The sequence below is a fragment of the Accipiter gentilis genome, chromosome 3 (assembly GCF_929443795.1).
Source record: "Accipiter gentilis chromosome 3, bAccGen1.1, whole genome shotgun sequence".
In the NCBI taxonomy this organism is placed as follows: Eukaryota; Metazoa; Chordata; class Aves; order Accipitriformes; family Accipitridae; genus Astur; species Astur gentilis.
In genome coordinates this window covers 12,229,054-12,250,773 of record NC_064882.1, presented here as the reverse complement: position 1 = coordinate 12,250,773, position 21,720 = coordinate 12,229,054, and the positions used below count along the sequence as shown (strand labels likewise).

The window sequence follows — 21,720 nt, the reverse complement described above, 5'->3', positions numbered from 1 at the left end:
CTCCCATTGCTGGAAGTCATCTATTTAACTTGGCTTATTGGTAAAACTTGGGACACACAACTAACAAAATAGAAACCGCACAGCAGAGGGCGTTAAAAGCACTAAACTTGAAGCAGCGTTCATAATGAGTTTTCAGTCCAGCACTCGTCAGCCCTTGTGTAATCTGCCATGATCTCCCCATGCTTGTTGAAGTTGTGAGAATACCTGTTTGTTAGCCGTTACTCAGTTCTTTGTCTTACAGCTCTGGAAGAGTGCTTTTGAACTACATTGTAGTATCTTTCATAGAATGCACATGATATGCAAGCTTCAGTGCTAGCAGTCTGTTTGCTAGCCAAGGCTGTGGTTAGCTGCCTTCTTTATTGTAAGTGTCCTGTTTCCTTAAAGTTTCTGAAAGAACTTCATCAGAATTTCTTCCATGGCATAATTCAGACTATCATTTGCAGCTTCAGCTAGTTCCACATCTTCAGTAGCTTCTAGGAAATGGGCATCATCGCTTGCATTGCTCCACTCACTGTCTGACAGCAGGAAGTCTTGAGACAAGCTTTTTTCTAGAGATATTGAGCTTTTTGACAAGTCTGATATACTAGAAGGTGATTTTACTTTTTCTTCTGTGTTCCCCTTTTCATGTATTAGTGTATGCTCTTCTTCCTTTTAGAAACAAGAATACTACTTATTCCATATGAAAATGGTCTTCATACCTTTAACTGTTCTGATCTGAAAGTTTGAAACTCGTACAGTAACATAAAATGGATACTACAGAAAGCTGGCCAACAAGACAGATTTTCTAGCACATTAACTTAGAGCCACATTAACCTGTGGAACCTATTTGAATAGGAATAGAAATTTGCTGGTTTTCTAGCAAACTACAACTAGTCTGTTGTATACAGCTTCTTAAGATAATACAAGGATAAACTAATTTCAGTGTCTGTTTAAAGATAGTCAGGCTCTGAAAACACATTTAAATTACACTTCTGTGAAACAACACTAATAGCTATTGATCTGCTTAAGTAGAGCCTAATGAGCAATTCTGCAGTATGAAATTTAAAAGTGTAAAGTGTAAATTTAGAAGTTACAAAGATGCCAACTCTTTTTGCCTACTTGGTGGAAAAACTTATGTTCAGGGCTCAGGATCCAGGTGCAGTATCAGGTCAGTTTAAATATTCTACCCATATGGGTAAACATAACTGCTTTAATATGCTAAAATGGAGTTAAGTGAACTTCAAATTTGAGAGTCACTGACTTAAATTTGACTCCGGCTCAGGTGTTCCAAGAGCACTTCTGTTTTACCTGGCTCAGCATGAGCTTAACATGCACAGCAGAGCTTAACTTAGGCGGTTTTTTGGTCTTGTGGTTTATGCATTGGGAACTGCTGTTCAGACCAAAATAGAAGAAAGTCTTTAGTCCCAGGTGAAGTTATGCTATTCCAGTAACTTAGCTTTATTTGTGCTGACACTTTTTGTGCTAAATCTGCTGCTGGAGAACTTAAAAATGAATTTATGGAGCTACAGCACCAGCACAGCTGCTCTGTGGAGCTATTCTATACCAGTGTAGCTACTCTATAGAGCCCAACAGACTGTGTTAGTGGGGTTTTTCAATGACTTCCAGAGACAGCTTTACTCACAGGAACTTCAGCATATCGATAGGACAAAACCATACCTCTTTGAAAAGAAACGAGAGACGTATCCTAGGTGGTAATGGAAAACCTAAATCAAATATATGGCATTAATTAAAGTTGACATTCCAAAAAGTATTAAGTATCATTGCTTTGAAATCACAGAATACATACTTTGTGATTTGAAGTTTTCTTCTCTGCAGACTGGATCGTGACACTTCTGATACCAGACTTCCTTCTTTAGATCTACCAGAATCCTAAGAACAAAATAATCTAGTTTTTAGTAACAGTACATAAATGAAGTGAACGCATAGAGTAGGAAACTCTGAGACTAAATGAACAGGTTTTGTTTGTCCCCATCTATGGATATTGCTTTCATACTCTGACATACTTATTTTATGCTTGTTTTGTACAGTCTGTTATTTGTTTCAGTAAACTTCAGGCTGCTTAAGTTAAAAATATATTTCTTCTGAGACTAACATTTGAAAGTGAAATTTAGTCAACTTCATTACATTAAGCTTGGAACAAAAAGTCATTAAAGTAAGATTAGTACATGGGGCCTAACTGTAAGGTAAGATTTTATTGCTGCCACCGTTACAGATAATTTCATTATAAAAGCCAGATAAAAATCACTATTTCCTGTCAAGTGATGAGATAGCCCAGCTCTTTCAGCTGTGCTTTAGAAACACCAAGCTTCAAGCAACTTGCTTGAGAAACACAAAGTTTATCCACCATAGTGGCTGTGGGGCTTTTTTTTTTTTTTTTTAATACTCTTGTTTCTCAAAAACAAACACATTCCTTATCTTTCATTTATTTTAAATGTTATATAGAATTACTTTCAAGTTGAAATATTTCTACTAATGATATACTGCAATGCTAATGTCATCTGAAAAACCTGACTTTTCAATACTTACTTTGCTAAAACTATAAGAATTCCAAGTCCTTGTAGAGTCACTAGAAAAGCTCACCTTGACTGAAGTGGTGGCAGGAGTTACCTTTGTCATTTTAATAACATAAGAATGTAATTTAAGAATGCACTGCGAATGAATTTAAAAGTGTTCTGTTTTCTTTATCTTATTTCTGATTGTTCAGCTTCCTAGCTAAGAAGCATCAAAGCACAGTACCACTTAATAGCTTTAACATACTCTGACTTGTATGTTAGCATCTTTAGGCACATATTTTGAATAGCTTGATGATTATTTCATAGAAATACTAGAAATATAATTTCAGTTATCAGAAAGTAAATTTGGGGGGGGGGGGGGGATAGTTTGGCGGGTTTTTTTTTTCAAAAAGTGCATCCCCACAGAGCAAGAGAGCAGAAATTGTAACAGGTGCTGATTCTATCCATAAATTTTTCAGCATTTTTATAGAATAACAGTTGAGCAGGAAAATAAATAAAGATGTTTTAAAGTGAATAGTGAATAGTTAAAGAGCATACATTATGTTGTTACTTTTGTGAGCTCTTCCAATATTTTCACACCAGCGGTAACCAGAAATATCATATACAAGTATTTCTTCGAGAGAGAAATAATTCCATCGCCGTATCCCTGGGGGGAGGGGGGGGGGGGAAAGGAAATGAATTAATTCTTTAAAACTACTGCTGCAGAAGACTCATTTTTAAAAAGTAAAGTCGTCTTTACCTCCTTGGACCCCATCTTTATTAACCAAAGAACGAACGAAATAATCTATTTCTGGATATGGTGAATCCTGATAACCTTCCATGGATTCTGTTAAAACAAAGGCCACATATACATACTGTTACTGGTTTTGCCATTGTTAATATGTAATTGTAACACTATATAGACCATAGACAGAAAAATGTACATGAATCACGCCAAATCGTTAAATAAAACCAGGGATAAATCCACTGTTAATTTCCTGTAGATCTTTAAACTGCTACCCCCACCCCCAAGGTACTAAGGGAACTTGGACAAAGCATGACAGCTGTGGGATCAGGAGGGGAGGGTAAATGGCATTCAAGTGCCACACAGCATATCCTTCAGCACAGCTGTAGTCTGCCTCCTGCAGAAAGCTCACTGAAGAAAGCCCTCCTAGAGGTTATCAGGTGTCTAAGTCACAGTACATCTAATCTGAGGGGTTTTGTTTGGTTTTTTTTTCCTCTGTAGAAGAGGCTTGAGGTACCTCTACTGCTTCTGGTAGTTATACGGTTTAAAAAACCAGACATTTTTCTCTCCTCCTCTGAAAAGCCAGATGACAGAACTTTTGTGTCATGACTCGCTCTGAAGAAAAAAGACAATACAAAGGAAAACGTGTGATTCCTACAGCATAACATAGTATGTTATAACATACTGTAACGTTTCATAGTATGGCATAGCACAACATAGTCCCGGGCCACCGGCTCTAGGCAGCCCTGCTGGAGCAAGGGGCTTGGACCAGAAGACCTCCAGAGGTCCCTGCCGGCCTCAACCAGTCTGTGATTCTGTGTGCTACCTTTCGCTATCCCTGCAGCACTTTTTCTTTTCATTTTGACAGCTTCCTCTGCCTTGCACCGGCAGAGGGCAGGGTTTCCTCCTCCAGAAGTAGCAAAATTTAGTTCCTGGCAAAAATCCCAGGACCCAGCCATTTAAAGACTGCTGGTCCACACTCTTAACAGCAGTATTTGCTCTAATTGTAATATATATGCATACATACCCTTTGAAAGGTTTCAATTTTTTTTTTTCTTCTCTCTACAATGAGCTACTTTTCCTTGCCATATTACTAGCTGGAAGCCAGATGATCACAGAAGACTAAATTCAACACAGCAGAATTTCTCATCCATATTTATGACAGACTCAGCCTGATACCTGTGATCTGAATACACTACACGATTTATGCTACAGGGCCACTGGCATCAGTTCAGGATAATGAACATTTCAGGATATAAAAATTTAAGTCACAACAAATACAAGTTTTTAATAAAAATATTATACATAGTGTCATACAGATGGATGTACCACTTTAACCTTCTTTCTGCTGCAGTAATGATTAGGATCATCTTAAGATACAGTCAGTGCGGGGTAAGATATATCAGAGGTTTAGACTAGATACAGAAAACTTGATTATTGTATGTACCAGTATCCAGCCTAAGGAGGTATCTGTACCAAATGGAATCTGGTATGCAAATAAACATGTAGAAAGATCCTTTTTATTTTTTTATCATACGTTGGAAAATAATATTTAGACTCTTCATATTTAATTGACTGGAAATCTGTAGTTTTTCCTTTCAGAGCTATACAGAATCCAACCAAACTTAATAACAGTTACATTTCAGCATTTTTACTGTCTATAGAGAAATGAAGCACAACTCAGAAGCCACACCACATCTTCTGTGTTCTTTAAACATTTGAAGGTACTTTAAAAAAAAAAAAAAAAAAGTCCCAAGACATTTTTTCTTCTAAAACAAGGAATTCTACTGGAAACTCCTATATTACACTGTAACAGTGTTCATGGAATAACTGCCTGTTGATAGTAGTTATTTGTAACTGCCTCAGGAGACAAATCACTAAAATAAGTATTTAAACATTTTAAATTTCACCAGAATGAAACAATTACCTAATGTTGCAGATCAGAGAGGAAAGAAAATACGCTTCTTCTAAGGAAACATTCTCTTCACAGTTAGGGACAAACTTATTATCCTCTGCTATCTTCAGAATCACATTTTTTCCTGCTTTTGATGATTTATACATCCGGAAATTTCTATTCTTTGTATAAACTCCTACGGGAAAATAAGTATTTCTTAACATAACAATGCTGGCTAGGATTTAAGATACTTAGTACTTGTAAAGTAAACAATTTTCCTTAGACCCAGCTAAGGGTCTAAGGAATGGACAAAAACTATTACTGACTTTGGCTCACATCCCATAGAAGATATGCAGCAAAGCAAGATTATGCACACATGTACATTTTTATGTTATAGAAGAATTAAGACAAACACTCAACACCTCTACATAGGCATTTTAATCATTCTGACATTATCATTGCTAAAACTTTCCTTTCAGTATAAGGAATTGGTGCTTTCACATTGACTTTGTGAAATACAACTGAGCATAAAAAGCTGCACAATTATTTTAACCAGAAAGGACTTCATCAAACTTTGTTTTCTGTGGAGCAGACACCACTTGTCTGAAGCATGTATCAGGAAAATTTATTTCTAATCTCAAAAACAAACAAAAAAATGAACAGGTATCTTAAACATTGCCTAATCTGTTGTAAGAACTTATCGAGGAGGTGGGTGCTTTATTTGTGGGTTGCATTTAATTTTCAGGAAGATAAAAGAACTTAAAGAATTCATACAAGAATGTCACATAGCTTTCTATCACTGCAGCCTTGTCATGTAATGCAGTATTCCAGCTATTTTGATTTTAGCTTTCCAGTTTTGAGGTAATGTGTGTAACATAAATACTGAGGATGGTTAATTTTGGGGGACTAACATCAAATTCTTAAAAGGTGATGCAGTAAACAATTTGTTTTGCTTTAATTTCTGTTCATGAATATGCTTGAAGGAATTTTGAACAGTAGACGCAAAGTAATCCTTCTGAATCAGTAATGGAGAAGCCTACTATAGGGCCAAATTTGGGATTACGTTTCAACAAATCAGACATACTGAAGAGGCCAGCAATAAAAGTGATCCTGAATTCCATGAGAAGAATTTGAAGCAATGGGGGTTCTTCAGAGAAGTCTAAGAAAAAAACAAGATAAACTCCTCAAGTACATAACACACTGCTGTACAAAAGCGTGCTAAGCTATTTTCATTTCACTGAGACAGGGCAAAAAGCAGAGAAACCAGATACGGGGATGGAGAAGGGTGGAACTTTCAAACTTTAGTTTGACAATGGGTATTGCGCTCCTGGAGATTTTTAACATTTTAATACCATGAATAGGCTAAGCACAACTGGGCCATGAAGTGCCCAACCCAAAATTTCTGTTATTCTGTCATTAAAACCTAACAACCGCCATTCCAAACAGAAAGAAGGCTCAGTTCATACATGTAGAACAATACAGAAGGCCACGCCTGTAAGACTTGTTCCATAATTAAACAGCTTCTGATTCCACTGAAATGACAAAAATGCAATATACGCTATCCTCTTTTAATCCAAATAGGAGCACTAAGACCTTAGGAACAAAATTAATTAGAGAGTCTTGTGTGGCAAGACTTTCTTCAAACTTCAGAACAGAATAATTAAATGCAGTAATACGAGAAGTTCCATAGACCAGGAATCTAAGGCTACTTAAAGTACAGCATTTATGATCAGTTTCAGCACATACTGTATTTGGCTTGAATTCTGACTGCAGGGACAAGAACAACACTGCTGTTCTTATTGTCTGTAATCAAAGATTAAGGAACAACTCATTTCCTAACCTTTGTTGCATCCTAAAGAGGTTTAAAAGCACTACTTATATTTACCTAGATCCACGAAAAGTTGCTTGTTGCCTTCTTTATCATTTACTATCAGAAAGGAGAATTCTGAATTTTCTCCCTGGTGTGATGTTTCCATATCCTTTGTTTTGCAAGCAATGGCTGGCCAGCCTTTGGAAGCATCTTCGACAGCTGTGAGGTTTGTAAGAGAACCACCTAATCCAACTCCTTCTGCAGAACACTGGAAAACATGTCCTACTCCTTCTTCTGGAATCACAGCAGCAGCTTTACTCTCCACTAACCTTATGGCAGGCTGCAAAATGGTTCTCACAAAGTTACCTTAAAAACAAGCAAACAAAAAAAACCCAAAAGCAGATAACGTCATTTATGAGTCAAGAAAGAACTTATCAGTTCCTGTGCAAACATTTTTCAAAATAACCAAGACGGAAGTGGTTGGATTTTGGGGGCGGTGGGTGGGTGTATTCCCTTCTACACTTAAAAAAAAAATCTTTAACTTTTGACCAGCTGTGGAGGGTTGACCCTGGATGAACACCAGGTGCCCACCAAAGCCATTCTATCACTCCCCCCTCCTCAGCTGGACAGGGGAGAGAAAATATAACAAAGGGCTCGTGGGTTGAGATAAGGACAGGAGAGATCACTCACCAATTACCATCACAGGCAAAACAGACTCAACTTGGGGAAAATTAACTCAATTTATTACCAATCAACCAGAACAGGGTCATGAGAAATAAAACCAAATCTCAGAATACCTTCCCTCCACTCCTCCTTTCTTCACAGGCACAACTTCACTCCCACATTCTCTACCTACCACCCCCAGCGGCACAGGGAGACAGGGAATGGGGTTTACAGTCAGTTCATCACACGTTATTTTCTGCTGCTCCTTCCTCCTCAGGGGCAGGACTCATCACAGTCTTCCCCTGCTCCAGCGTGGGGTCCCTCCCACAGGAGACAGTCCTCCACAAACTTCTCCAACGTGGGTCCTTCCCACAGGCTGCAATTCTTCATGAACTGCTCCAGCGTGGGTCCCTTCCACGGGGTGCAGTCCTTCAGGAACAGAGTGCTCCAGCGTGGGTCCCCCACGGAGTCCCAAGTCGTGCCAGAAAACCTGCTCCAGTGTGGGCTCCTCTCTCCACAGATCTGCAGGTCCTGCCAGGAGCCTACTCCAGCACGGGCTTCCCATGGGGTCACAGCCTCCTTCGGGTACCCACCTGCTCTGGCGTGGGGTCCTCCATGGGCTGTAGGTAGGTATCTGCTCCACCATGGACCTCCATGTGCTGCAGGGGGACAGCCTGCCTCACCACGGTCTTCCCCACGGGCTGCAGGGGAATCTCTGCTCCGGCGCCTGGAGCATCTCCTCCCCCTCCTTCTTCACTGACCTTGGTGTCCGCAGGCTTATTTCTCTTACATGTTCTCACTCCTCACTCCGGCGGCTGTTTCTCCCCGTCCCAACTTTATTCCTTCTTAAAAATGTTATCACAGAGGCGTTACCACTATCGCTGATTGGCTCGGCCTTGGCCAGCAGCGGGTCCGTCTTAGAGCCGGCTGGTATGGGCTCGCTCTCTCTCGAACACAGGGGAAGCTTCCAGCAACTTCTTACAGAAGCCACCCCTGTAACCACCCCCACTACCAAAACCTTGCCACACAAAGCCAATACACCAGCCCAGTGTACAAAATGGTTTAAATACCAGAAAATAAACAGTTGTGCCTATATTAATTGTATCATACAGCCACAATTTCCCCTTTGCAATTTTACTATTGAGAACAGAGAACTGACAAGTGAGATGGCTTGGCAGTCATCTCATTAGAAATAAAGACAACATAACAAAACCAAAATGCATAGGCTGTCACTACAATTTCCCAAACTAAACTCAAAGTCCCAGATACAAGTGCAAAATTGAAATAAATGTCTTTGGTATCTTTCAAAAGAATTTCTCCTGCCCATCACAATACCTGCACCATGGCAGTTACTCAAGCCTCTGACAGACAAGATCTCAAGCTGCTCCCATGCTTGGAGCACAAATGATCTTGACTTAATAATTAACATGAGGAAGACTTTTGCTTGGAACTTTCTGTAAAGCTGAATTTTCCACTAGAATATCAGAAACTTACTGAACAAGTTCAGTTTGGGCCTTCATGCTAGCTTAGCAGGAACATTTCTGCATATGAACTAGGCTGTTAATAGTAACATCTATTCAAATGCTTAATGTAGGACCACTTTGTTAATGACAGTGATATCAAAAAATAAGTGGTCAAGGTCCTTTAAAAAATGTAGTTTGATTTAATATTTCAAGTACCACTTAGTGAAACGCTCTTCAATACCTGAATAAAGCATTCCTATAGCTTTGCTATTACACAACTTATTTTTTTATCCAGTCATAGGTAGTTTTTAATAATTTAGCTGAATATTTTTGCAGTAGTTAATGACAGCAATAAACAAGCTCAGATTTAGGATTCTGAAGAGCTTGTGATTGTCCCTCTCTATTGCTTTCCCTAATTTCACTTTCAGAATGATTAAAAAGGTTTACTTACAGCTTCACAGTGTGTAAGAGTTTGACCAGGGCTTACTCAAACAACAAATTACTTTTGTAAAAGTATTTTGTAATTACTTTTCAAACTCCCAATATTCTAATTCAACTCCCATTGTACCTCCAGGCTATGCTAGGTGGTAACCAAAGACAGACAAATAAAAACCAAATTACTTGCAGGGAGAAAGAAGAGAAGAAAATAAATACAGATGTGGAAGAAAAAATATGAAGTGGAAGGAATACTGGCAAGGGGGATTCTGCAGTTGTTGGATGAAGCTTCAGTGGGGAACCTGAAAGAGAATGAAATACGGTCCTCCTATGCTACATATCAGCAGAATGACCCAGTGTATCAAGCACCAATATCACCATCCTCATAGTTCATTACAGGACTACTGAGGCACACAAATGATTCAGTCATAGACAGCGTTTCAACCCTGCATGTTCAAATATGCATACAGAATTTCTTAGGTTTATAACAATATTTACTCAGGTCTTCAGTTCAGGCAGAAAACATACCTGTTTCAGAACTGAAGTTTATTTCAACTACCATAAAAATTAAAGTATCTTTAAAAGTCCTGCTTGACGACTTCCTTTTTTGTGTGTGTAATTAAGTTACAAGCACTCTGGTGTCAGAATAGCAAGGGTTCTGTCAGTGAAAAGATTATTTGGGGAGTTAGTTCTTTATCATTCACACACACCTTTGTTTTCTCTCTTCCCATTTCTTCTAACTGGTCAGATGTGGGAACCAAACCCTGCATTTCACACTTTTGATCCTTGACTGTATTTTGTATTTTTATATTTGGGATTTGTCAGATGTGTAGATCAATATAAATTCATCAACGTCCACAGCTTTCCTGTGGACCTACACGATATCCTGTGCTTTCTTACATGAGCTATGAACTCAGACCCTGTATTTTAATTGTAAATAGTAACTAATATTATATACTAAATGTTTTTAATCATACTTAATTTTAAGTCCATGCACTTTGTGCATGACTCCCTGACATAAAATGCTTATGAAACAACATCATCCAAGATGTGATAGTTCATATCCTAGTTTATCCAAGATAAATACCACTAACTCATATTAAGGTATTTTTTATTAGACAGAACACCACAATGATGAATTCACAAAAAAAAAGACAACAATTGAAGGTATCAGAAAAATATATTAACCCTTTTAAGTTTAATATTGGACAAAATCTTCCCATCATCTCAAAGAATATATGTATTTTCATACAGATTATGTGAAATTACTTTATGAAGTTATCTGCATTTTTAGTTATTTACTACAGCAGAGTATTTTGCAGAAAGTATAAAGCTAATACACTTTAAACCAGGTTTGTCACGCAGGATACTAAAATGCATTAATGAAAAGTCTAGAGTGTAATATTATTGGTAACATGCATGAATTTAACACTGACATTTACATATCTCAATTAAAAAGAAGAAATCTATTTTTACTGTGACTTCAACATCTTGTTGAAAAGGCAAAGGCAGAACATGAATACACAGTCTCTAAATATATTTTAAGTCTGACAGTAAACATGTCAAATTCACATCACAATGGAGACACAGAACACTTAACTAATGGGCTAGAATAAACAGTTCAAGCTTCTACTGAAAGAACTGACTAATGTAATTTAGTTACCAAGATCACAGGCTAAAATTGCTGTCATACCAAATCATTAACCATCCATATATTACTTAAGAGTTTTATAGTGGCAGAGGAGCATACTTTTGAACCAAAAATTGCAGTAATCCCATTTAAGTCTTTGGGGTTTGTAGTTGTTACCAGCGTCACATAAGAAATAACTGGCTATGTCACACTTGGGGCTGGCAGCCAGTATTATAAGCATTTGCTTATAACTTTGACAATCTGCTTAGCTTGCCATGTGAGCTACTCCTCAAAAGGTTTAGGGACACGGATTCCACTGCTCCTAAGAATGATAAATAGGTTTTTTATGTTAAAAAAAGCAGGGAAAAAATTAGTTCTGAGAAATCCTATGGCCTTTGTGTTGGAGTAAGGATCTGAATTTTGGCTTGAAGTGATGCTTCGGCCATGGACCACATGCGTATATTAAAAATATTTGGGGAAAAAAAAATTGTACATGCATGCACACCTACAAGATCCAGCCTCTCCTTACAGTTTGCTCTACTCCAGCTGTTCATGCTGACAAGACTGTTCATAGATGATTCCTCAGAGCAACACAAAACACGTGTCAACCCTACACAACTTTGATCCAACAGCACATGTGCTCTCCCCATGAAATAAGTAGACAATTCAAAGGGAAAGCAAGATTTTTTCTAATGCTGTACTGGGCTAGAAAGAAGCCCAGCACTGTGTCATTAATGATAGCATCACTGTGCTGTCATTAAGTACTAAAAGCAAAGAGCCCATCTTTCCTGTGTTGTCTACAATCCCCTGCTAGGACATACAGAGTGCACAGTAAGAAGCTACTTAAAAAGCCCAGGAGGTATAAAAAAAGAAGAAATACAGTATAAGCTTTACTCAAGACTGGAAGAAGGGAATGTGCAGAGCCAGTAAAAGAGGCAAGGGTGAGAAAGGAAAAAGAAGACTGGGCACGAAGACAGACTGTGACCAAGCAGACAGCAGAATTAAAGTGGGACTTGAGTGGGACCAAAATCATGAATGCAACATCCTCAATTCTTCCTATTCTACTGCCAGTGGAAACACAGTAACAAAGCACATATTTTCTTGTAATCCTGCTGCTGTTGTCACAGTTCCTCCTGAACAGAAACAGCAGAGCTAAATGTCACAAATCTAAATTTCCTGCCTTCTAATAGCCCATGAGATTATTACTACGCTACTATATAACTGCACTTCTGCTTCCTCTTTCTCACCCTGTTTGTTTGAAACAAACACAATAAGGAATAAAGGTTACAAAATCAAACACTCAAATATTAAGAAATGACAAAACCAAGGCTGCAGGTGCAATGTTAAATAACCCAATGTTCTGCATTTGTAGGTTGATACAGATTTTAATTCCACCACTGGACAAGCTGTTTTCCATCAGTTCCTGCTTCAGTCAGACAAAACTCAACTGATACTCTATTGTGCCCTCTTTGTTCAATGTATGTCTATAAGCCTGCTTTACTGCACACCATACAGAATATATATACAAGAAGAAGAAATTATGATTTTCAACATTAACCTTTCTTAATGCTCACTGCTAGCACCTCACTGCTTCACAAACAGTATTTTAAAAGTATGTTCAAAATACTTCTGTGAAGTGAGGAAGTATTATTATACTTATTTTAAAAATGGAGTCAAGACAAGCCTGAACTGGAAATTCTTTGTGTTGGAGTTGCCATAACCCATGAAATCCCAACTTACATCAACAACTAAAATTTCAGCTTTCTCTTAATTATGTTTATGCACAGGTGGCTTGAAACCATCTTTGTCCTGCCTTTCTGACCCGGTGCTGAGCACAAACCAACTGTATTTAGAGCCAATAATTGTAGCTTTTATTGTTAAGACTGACATTAATCTGAAAATTAGGGAGTCATAGTCATACTACAAAACAATTTTCAAGCCAAAAGCCAGGCTTGCCAGTAGTTCCAAAAATAAACATAAAGGCACAAAAAAAGTTACGTTTTTGCACACACAAATGCTAATTATAGAAAAAGGAAGTAGAAGATGAGCTGAGAAATAATGAGGCTTAATGAAACAGAAATAGGTAGTAATTTCTGCTGGGAATACATATTTGTTTCCACATATAATTCCATTAAAATAAATATTCAAATGTGAGATGGCACTGTACAAACTCAAAACCTCACCTTTTATCTCTAGGTGTAAGAGAAAAGAACACACTTACCAACATGAATATTATCCTTAAATACAGTCTTCTGGGGTAGAAATATTAAGTGTCGACTAAATTTTTCATCAGTACTGGAATCTAAATTCAAGACATCTTTGGCTGAACAATTTACACCATAAAGTTCTTTTAATTTTTGGCTGACAAGCTGAAATTATAAACATTACATTAATTAGGCTATTTCCTTCAGCATTTTAAATAGTGTTATCCATAAAACCTAACACAAATGCAGATTCTACATCTTTTTTTCAAGTTTTTTTTCCTTATTTTGAGCATACAATTAATTTAATTCAAATTGACTCATAACATAGCAAATTGTAAGCAAATTTGACATAGACTGTATTTCCTGAAATAAGCAAGTCACTGAATATACTAACAGTAACAACCTGAGCAGATTTTCAGTTCTTCATGTCAAAGTCTAATTCAGTGGGTTTATATTCTGTTTTTTTCCACCACAAAGCAGTTCACACCCACAGTGACAATGTTTGTAATGGAGGCTTACCTAGAATGGAAGTTAGAGGCTAAGGGTTGGTACGGTAATTCACTGCTATGGTTTAGGTAATTCTTTGGTGTGACCCAATAAACACCAACTAAGCAGAAAACATAAGATGTCTGGCTCTAAAATAGCTCTAAAAACCTTCTATGAGCTAAGCTTGTGATTACTCATGTTTAGGACTAGGACTCAGAACCTAAGGGTCTAGAAGCTTAGGCTTTAAGCATCTCAGATCCCCCACCAAGCAAATCCAAAGTTCTCTTCTTAACCTGAGGAATCTCTAGATTTCAGAATTGATCCACAATGGAATAAACCCCTCTGGATTCTGCACCAATTAAGGGTTCTTTACGAAGGAATTACCTCAATCATCTTTTTCTTTCTTTCCTTTCTAGCTTGGGACACATAAGCATCAGAAGTCTCACAAATAAATAGCCACTCACAGAGAGGTTTTATTGGAACAGAAAATACTCTTCTAAAAACCTGCTTTATTTTCCACCTCTGTCACATTGAATTTGCAGTGGAGCTCATTTCCCAACTAAATTTGCAATAAAATGGAAATTTGCACTATTTAATAAAATTGATCATTAGCAAAGATATTTGACTTTAGGTACCAAATTGGCAAGGGCAGTCACCTGATGTTCTCTACATCATCAGTTAACTCAACTATAATGAACTGCCATCTGAAGACACCTAAAATCAGAAGGGATTTATCTAAGCCTTGATACACGACTGCACCAGCTAGCAAAGGAAATGACCTGAGGAATATCTGAATGGAACTGTTATTGATGCTACTCTGAAGAATACCTAAACATTTCTTCAGTTTTACAGCTTTGAAGTGGCAGAGCACATAAAACAATCTGCAAAACCAAACTTACCATATCAGTAAACCTACAGTGAATACAAGCATTCCAACAACCACTGCTCTCTATTTTTTCCTTTCATTTAAAGGAGAGAACCTTTGTTTTAATTAAAACAGTACTTTTTACTCCATTAAAAATAACCACTAGGTCTACAATTCTTTTTCATTTTACTACAGAATAATCAAGAAAAAGTAGTAAATACTTTGGTTTCATATTAAAACAGCAACAAATTTTTATTAATCTACAACATGACTTTGCTCCAGTTTACCTCAATTAACTTTGCAACCATACTCTTGCCATCTGCACCAGGATTTGCTGGTTTGTAGAACTCCAAATCAAAATAAAGTTTGCAAGCATCTTTTTCAGGAATTACTTCATAGCAATGCATAAGACTTGTTTTATAACCTTTACTAAGGAAAAACAAAAACAAATCACAACCTCTCACGATAAACATTATGCATACTTATCAGTTGCAAACAAGGATCCCATAAGTCCTAAATATTTTTAGTTTTCAATCAACCACCCGTATTAAAAAAAGTAGCAGCCCTATAATGCTTTGAAAAATTTGTAACTAACTTTAGCATCAAATATCAATAAAGATATTTGTCTGACCTCAAATTTAAGTTTGTAAAGTATTCTCCTCCCCTTGCCCAAGTCTTACAGTACATACTGTCAACAGAAATGCTGTTGAGATTTTAAAGAATGATGGAAACTACAGTAAAAAAAATTAATAAGTTACCGGTCATATGTCTTAAGCACTAAAAATGAGATTACAGACTTTTATCCAACTAAATTAAAAATTGATCTCATTTTCAAATTGAGAAAAAAAAAATCAAGCTCACTTTTCATATAAAAATTGACTCTTGGATTTCCTTCACTTCATAACCAAATGTTTTATTGTAAAACAAAAAATTGGGAAAAAAAGTTCAGTGCATAATCAAATTGTCAATACTTGAAACTACATCATGCAAATACAAAACTATAAATTGGTAACCGGAGATTATATTAATGCCTATTTAAATTGATATGACTCATCATAGAAATATGTTTGTGTCACATGTTGATATGATCCCCTGAGGAAAGCTGACAGCAAAAAGCAAATCTGCTGCTATTAGATTTAAGTTCAGTAAACAGGGTCCTTAATTCACAGGAAATAATGGCAGTCCGCAACTCAGAAGAAAGTTGAAACGTGCTATAGAATAGATTGGTTTGTTCTTATGAAGATTATCCCCACGGCCAAGATCAAACATCAGGCAACCCATTACAGCTCTGTGCTAGTCAGAGCAACAGATAGCTACTGGGGATATCTATCCAGCAATAGTGATTACTAGATAATAGTATATCCAGTATACTACAATCTTATGGTAACATATAGGGTACCTTTTCAAATACTCACGTGTAATAAAACCAAAGCTCTTTATATGTTGTCACAAGGTAAAACCTTTGTCCACTTTGTGTGTTCTTTTCCAAGGCAAATACATGAACACCCTTTTTAAATAAAAAACATTGAAGTTTTTTTTATTCAAAGAACCAACTAAAGTCTTCAGAAGTTCCTATTTGACATCAATTTCTTTGGCCAAAGGTTAGTAAATACTAGAAAACCTTTAAGTAGATCACATCCTTTTTCAAGCAAAGTAGCATCTGTTTTTAATTAAGAACATCATTCTGATTTCAGTTACATGAATAGAAATTTGAAGCTTTTTTCTTTGCTGTGCAAAGAAACTGTTGTGTAAACTGTTCTCTCTGTAAAGCCTTCTCTTTTCTGATCAGTGGCAAGTCCATCTAACAGGAGAAGGAACAATATCCTGAAAGGAAAAGCCTCATGGACATGATAGCAGCATATGGCTTTACAGCAAATACTCTTTAGATTCTACACTATTTAAATCAAAAAATGGAAATCTGAAGAGAAAACACAAAAACCCCTACTGCCAAGCCAGTGAGAGTGAGTTTTGGAAAACAGATTGTCAGGATTACTTAAACACTTAAAATGGCATGGAGAAGAACCCAGTACTTTCTTCAAAAGCAGCAATTGATTTGAAGACTATTAAACTGAAAACAGAGGATACATTTTGCATAACGTTTATTTGGCTCATCACTTCTTATCATCAGAACTTGTTGCTCTGATGCCATTGGAGAGTTGTATTGTTTTTATTTTGTCTCTGTCTCCGGTTTCTCTCTTTTTCTTCCTCGATTTTTTCCTCCTCTCTCTTCCTACTCAACTCTCACTACTTTCCCATTCTCCTGCCAACTCTGACAGCTTGCTTATCTTCAGAAGGAACAAATCTCTCACTACAATGTTACCAAAAAGCACTTTTACTGTTAGAGGTTAACATCACATATCAATTCCTATGTTAGAACTAGTACTTCTTAGACCTACCTCCAGTGTAGCGTGATCTACAAAGACAAAAAAATTAAAAAACACTTGCTGTTTCAGGATTGGGAAGAAGGGGGGGAAAAAAAGAAAGAAAAAAAAAAAGATCTTGCAATCTGATAAAGATTTTACTGTCAACCAAGCTTTTATGTGAAGGTCAACCTTGAAAGTACCTAAAGAGTAGAGACATCCACCTAGCAAATAATTTACCTCTTTGCAAGTTTTTACATAATCGAAAGCTTCAGCCTGCCGACAAAATATTTTCCAAACAGAGGATGGCAGAAAGGGTTTGGACAGTTTTGGTCTATAAACTGGAGGAAGAGGGTTTCTTTCATAGTGAGATGCTAGTTCTTCCACTTTCTTCAGTCTTTCTTCCCATTTTCTCTTCATTTGTCCTAAAGCAATTACAAGTAGTCAAATCAGTATCAATTTCTGTTTGTGACTCAATTTTAATATATGCTGTACTCATCACTGCTTTTGATTCCAGTTTTGTTGGGCGTACTTTATTAACTAAGAGTACCCAATATTCCAAATCAACACCTAACCTTACTATGATACTCATTTTAACATTAAATCTTTCCACACATTTTTGGAAGTAAAAGATCTTCATATTAATACTATCAAAGATAAACACAACAGAATAGACACAATAAGGGAAGGCCTAGGAAGTTTCACTTTTGTTTACAGAATGGTATTACATTCCCCCTCAAACTGTTGTAACTAGCCACACAACATTACTAAGGAGTGAAAAAAATACTATTATTTATGCTTTATGGTTGGAGAGACAAATGAGATGATTAATTTGTATGGGTGGTACGGCACTTGAGTTCCTGAGAAAAATTAAGATTTCAGTGACTCTAGCTCTGAGCTCTGTATCTCAAAGTAAAAGAATTGAAATCCAAAATGAGGGCTCCATCGTCTACTGCCAACCTTTGGTATTGATCACTAATAATTTCACCTGCTTTAAAACCTCACATACTTTCTTGAAAACAAAGATAGCAATCTTATCTCTTTTTGAGAAATAGCACATGATGCAGTAAGGCTTGCTATCTTGCAACCTTTAAACTTCTAGTTACATAAAGTAATCCAAATGCTACAAAGTAATGTAGTAAAGCATAAACACATTAACATAGGTATAATTATTTGCAAGTTTAATCAACTTTTTTTCTGGGAAAATTCATTGCCCCTCTGAACACCTGTGAGTTGGTAAAGAGCATTGCTGAGAAACTGTGAAACAGAGGAAGGGGGGCAATAAGTAACAAAGATGAAGGTGCATCTTTTTGTTCCGCCTGGCATAACCATTTGGTTCTTGTAACAACCTCCCAATTGCAATAAAAGATAAAAACTAAACTGACTATACTTAAAAGTATTCAAACCTTTAACAACTGGATCCACAAGGTGAGTTTAAGCATTTAAGAATTCCTGTGGGCCCCAAAGCCCAAATTTTAGATTCTCTGAATCCCCTCCCAAGTTTTCCACAGTAAACGTTCCTGGACACCTACATTTCTGCCCATGGTACACCTCGGCCTGCCTGGGTTTTGATAGTTTAGTGCCTATGACAAGCCTCATAACAGAATGCTTTTTCCTCTTACATGGGTCTGTCATGGTTTAACCCCAGCCAGTAACTAAGCACCACACAGCTGCTCACTCATTTCCCCCCCCCACCCAGTGGGATGGGGGAGAGAACTGGAAAGAAAAAGGTAAAACTCGTGGGTTGAGATAAGAACGGTTTAATAGAACATAAAGGAAGAAACTAATAATAACAATATTAAAATGACAATACCAATACAAGGATTGGAATATACAAAACAAGTGATGCGCAGTGCAATTGCTCACCACTTGCTGACTGATGCCCAGTTAGTTCCCGAGCAGCGATTCCCCCCCACCCCCACTGCCCCCAGTTTATATACTGGCCGTGACGTCACACGGTATGGAATATCCCTTTGGCCAGTTTGGGTCAGCTGCCCTGGCTGTGTCCCCTCCCAACTTCTTGTGCCCCTCCAGCCTTCTCGCTGGCTGGGCATGAGAAGCTGAAAAATCCCTGACTTAGTCTAAACAATACTTAGCAAAAACTGAAAACATCAGTGTGTTATCAACATTCTTCTCATACTGAATCCAAGACATAACACTATACCAGCTATGAGAAAGAAAATTAACTCTATCCCAGCCGAAACCAGGACAGTGTCAAACGTATTATCTCTATAGACCTAGTCAGTCTCCAGAGTTGTGAATTTCCTCCACCGCCTTTCTTTTCATGTAAGTAGTTAATAAACTACTTTGGGAATGAAAAATGAAATTATAGACAGCAATCAGCATTTCTCAGAAGTGTTATCAGAACCCTCAGTTTCATTTTGATGCTGTTGGCTCTGATGTAAATTAATTGGGTGCAAGAGACATACCCTACGTCAGCACTTTCCCACAAGGTGACCATTTAAAAGAAGGGAAGCAAAGGAGAATTCCCATAATCTTCTACTCATTTTAAACTTCTTAGTTAGATTTTTGCAGAAACACAGTCAGGAGGATATCTGAACCTGGGAGAAGGTTGATGACCCTTACTTGAAACTGAGATCTATCACTGCTCTTGCCGTCCACACATTTGGATTCTCAGCAGTCCAACATGTCAGGTCTTTTCAAGGTTACTTCAGTTCCTTTATCAACTATACCTAATACAACACATCTATTTAGAGCACATACAATTTACATTTATAGACTAGGTGTAACTACAGACTAGCCTTCTGAGTTTACTAGGAAATTCCCACTTCATCCTCCTCTCTTCTGTCCCACCAGAAGTAAGGGGAGTACTTATTTTTATTTTACTTGCTGGAAAGAAATTTTGTCACCAACACGTTTGGACTTCAGTGTTTTTGACTCAGCGGGATGATAGCATGAAGCCCCTGGGAATACGTATCTCCCAAGAGATGGCTTAAAGAACTTCTATTTCATTTTCCCCTTTTGATGGAAGACTACTTTTTTTCAGTGATGAGGGCAGTGGACATCTTGTATATTTATACCTTCGATGGCTGGGGAGTTCAGGCGGTAGGTTGGGTTTTTTTGTTTTTTAAGAAGAAACGGACTCGTCATGGCAGTTTTCTCCCTCACGCTACAGGGGAAAGACAAACACAAATGCCTGATTTTATCGTGTATGTCCTTCCATTTTAGTAAAAGTAAACACACACACACACACACACCCCTGCTCAAAAATCCGTAACAATTATGAGAAAACACACTACCCACACCTGCTGAGAAATGAAGCTTAGACATGCAAATCAAGGGCTACGCAAAACAACGTGATTACATTGGCTTCCTGGTCAGTGTGTATCAAGCAACATAAGTTCTATGGCAGAATTCACGCTCCTCAACACTAATAAACGCACAAGATTTTCTCCCAGCTACTGATTCAGCCTTGGAACAACATATTCAATAACTTTCTCCCTAGTGCTAAATTTCTTAACGTTAGTGAAAATTAGCTTAGTCATCTTTGTGTTGAGCTGAACTGTGGCATACTGACAAATACTACCCATCTTCCGTCAACAATAACAAGGAGCATGAAACTTTCATCTTGCGCTGCCAATAGAAGATGTGAGAAATTTTGTGCAAAATGTGGGCTATGAGACCTCGAAAAGTAGGCTAGTGCCTGTTGTGAGAAGCTGGAAAACTTAGTTTCTAATGTTAAACTTACTCTGACTCCTGCTACCGAAGGTCAGCGTAGAAACATGAGGCTAACTGACCTGAAAGCTGACGACGAAGCTGAAACCAGCCCTCAGCTCCCGAGAGCTGTTGTGTAAGGCTGAACGGCAGGGCAGCGGGACGCTAGTAGGCAGGTATATTTGGACTACGTTCGTCGTCGGTCTGCGCGACTTCCGAGCTTTCATCAGGCAGCGGTGGGAGATAAACCCGGCCTTAAGAGGAAGGCCCTGCTCTGATACAGTCCAGTACACCCGCACTTACCTAGCTCGCTGAGATCTGAAAGATCGCCTCTCATTTGGTAATCATCCCCGCAAATTACGTAAGATGGCGACTATCTTTACACCCCACCGCTCGGACAGAAAGCACGCCGAGGAACTAAAAGAGAAGACAAAAACCGACAGGGTTTGGGCTACCCGACGTCAAACGCAACAGCCTTAAGGGCAACGGAACGCGCCGCCCTCGGGCAGCCGATGACCGGCCACAGCACTCAAAGCCCCGTGAGGCTCGCGCGGTGCGGCGGTAACCGGGGCCTACCGGCAGCCGAAGGGCGCGGTGGCTTCTGCTTCCCCCGCCGGGCAGAGCACGCCCGAGGGGCCCGGCCCGCTGCGGCAAGCCCCGCGCTAGGAAGACGGGGACCGGCGGGCGTAACGGCACCGCGGCGCCCGGAAGGCCGCGGGGAGAGGCGGGGAAGGCGAGGCGAGGCGAGGCGTCCACCCCGTGTGCCTCCTCGGCCGTGGCGCTCGGGCTCGGCCTCACGCCGCCTCCCTCCCCTCAGGGGCGGGAGCCGCCTGCAGCACGGCGGGGAACGGCCTCGGGGGCTACGGGGAAGAAGGCAGACCCCGCCGGCACCGACTCACCGCCACGGCCCGCGCGCTGCCGCCGCTGGCGTTTGAACGACGTGCCGTCCGGACTACGTGCCGTTGGGGCGGGCACCGTGCGGGGAGGAGCCAGCGGGG

At 38.7% G+C, this 21,720-nt stretch overlaps 1 protein-coding gene across 8 annotated transcripts; it reads right to left on the bottom strand.

Moving 5' to 3' along the window:
• Positions 1-154: 154 nt before the first annotated feature.
• PRIMPOL (primase and DNA directed polymerase) lies at positions 155-21,701 on the bottom strand. 8 transcript variants are annotated; one of them, XM_049796785.1, is made up of 15 exons: positions 21,622-21,696; positions 20,806-21,139; positions 20,089-20,177; positions 17,288-17,472; positions 16,103-16,194; positions 14,975-15,116; positions 13,354-13,501; positions 7,017-7,307; positions 5,165-5,327; positions 3,755-3,852; positions 3,253-3,339; positions 3,051-3,159; positions 1,787-1,869; positions 1,657-1,703; positions 155-648 (listed from the first exon to the last, which is right to left on the bottom strand). In XM_049796785.1, exons 3-15 carry the CDS (start codon positions 20,156-20,158, stop codon positions 379-381), a joined length of 1,785 nt encoding a protein of 594 aa, XP_049652742.1. In that variant the 5' UTR covers positions 20,159-20,177; positions 20,806-21,139; positions 21,622-21,696; the 3' UTR covers positions 155-378. The 8 variants fall into 8 exon arrangements, with proteins under 8 accessions (XP_049652742.1, XP_049652758.1, XP_049652775.1 ...); XM_049796801.1 differs by having other exon boundaries at positions 21,026-21,139; XM_049796818.1 differs by lacking the exon at positions 20,089-20,177 and adding an exon at positions 19,634-19,740 and having other exon boundaries at positions 21,026-21,139.
• Positions 21,702-21,720: the final 19 nt, after the last annotated feature.

What these genes read in the sequence shown, in the direction of transcription:
- PRIMPOL (XM_049796785.1), bottom strand. Translation starts at nt 20,158, where the DNA reads ATGACGAGTCCGTTTCTTCTTAAAAAACAAAAAAACCCAACCTACCGC. An exon ending in GCAACTTTTCGTGGATCTAG is followed by an intron (nt 5,328 to 7,016) that starts GTAAATATAAGT and finishes ATTTTCCCGTAG; the next exon opens with GAGTTTATACAAAGAATAGA. An exon ending in TCTCTGATCTGCAACATTAG is followed by an intron (nt 3,853 to 5,164) that starts GTAATTGTTTCA and finishes TTTTTTCTTCAG; the next exon opens with AGCGAGTCATGACACAAAAG.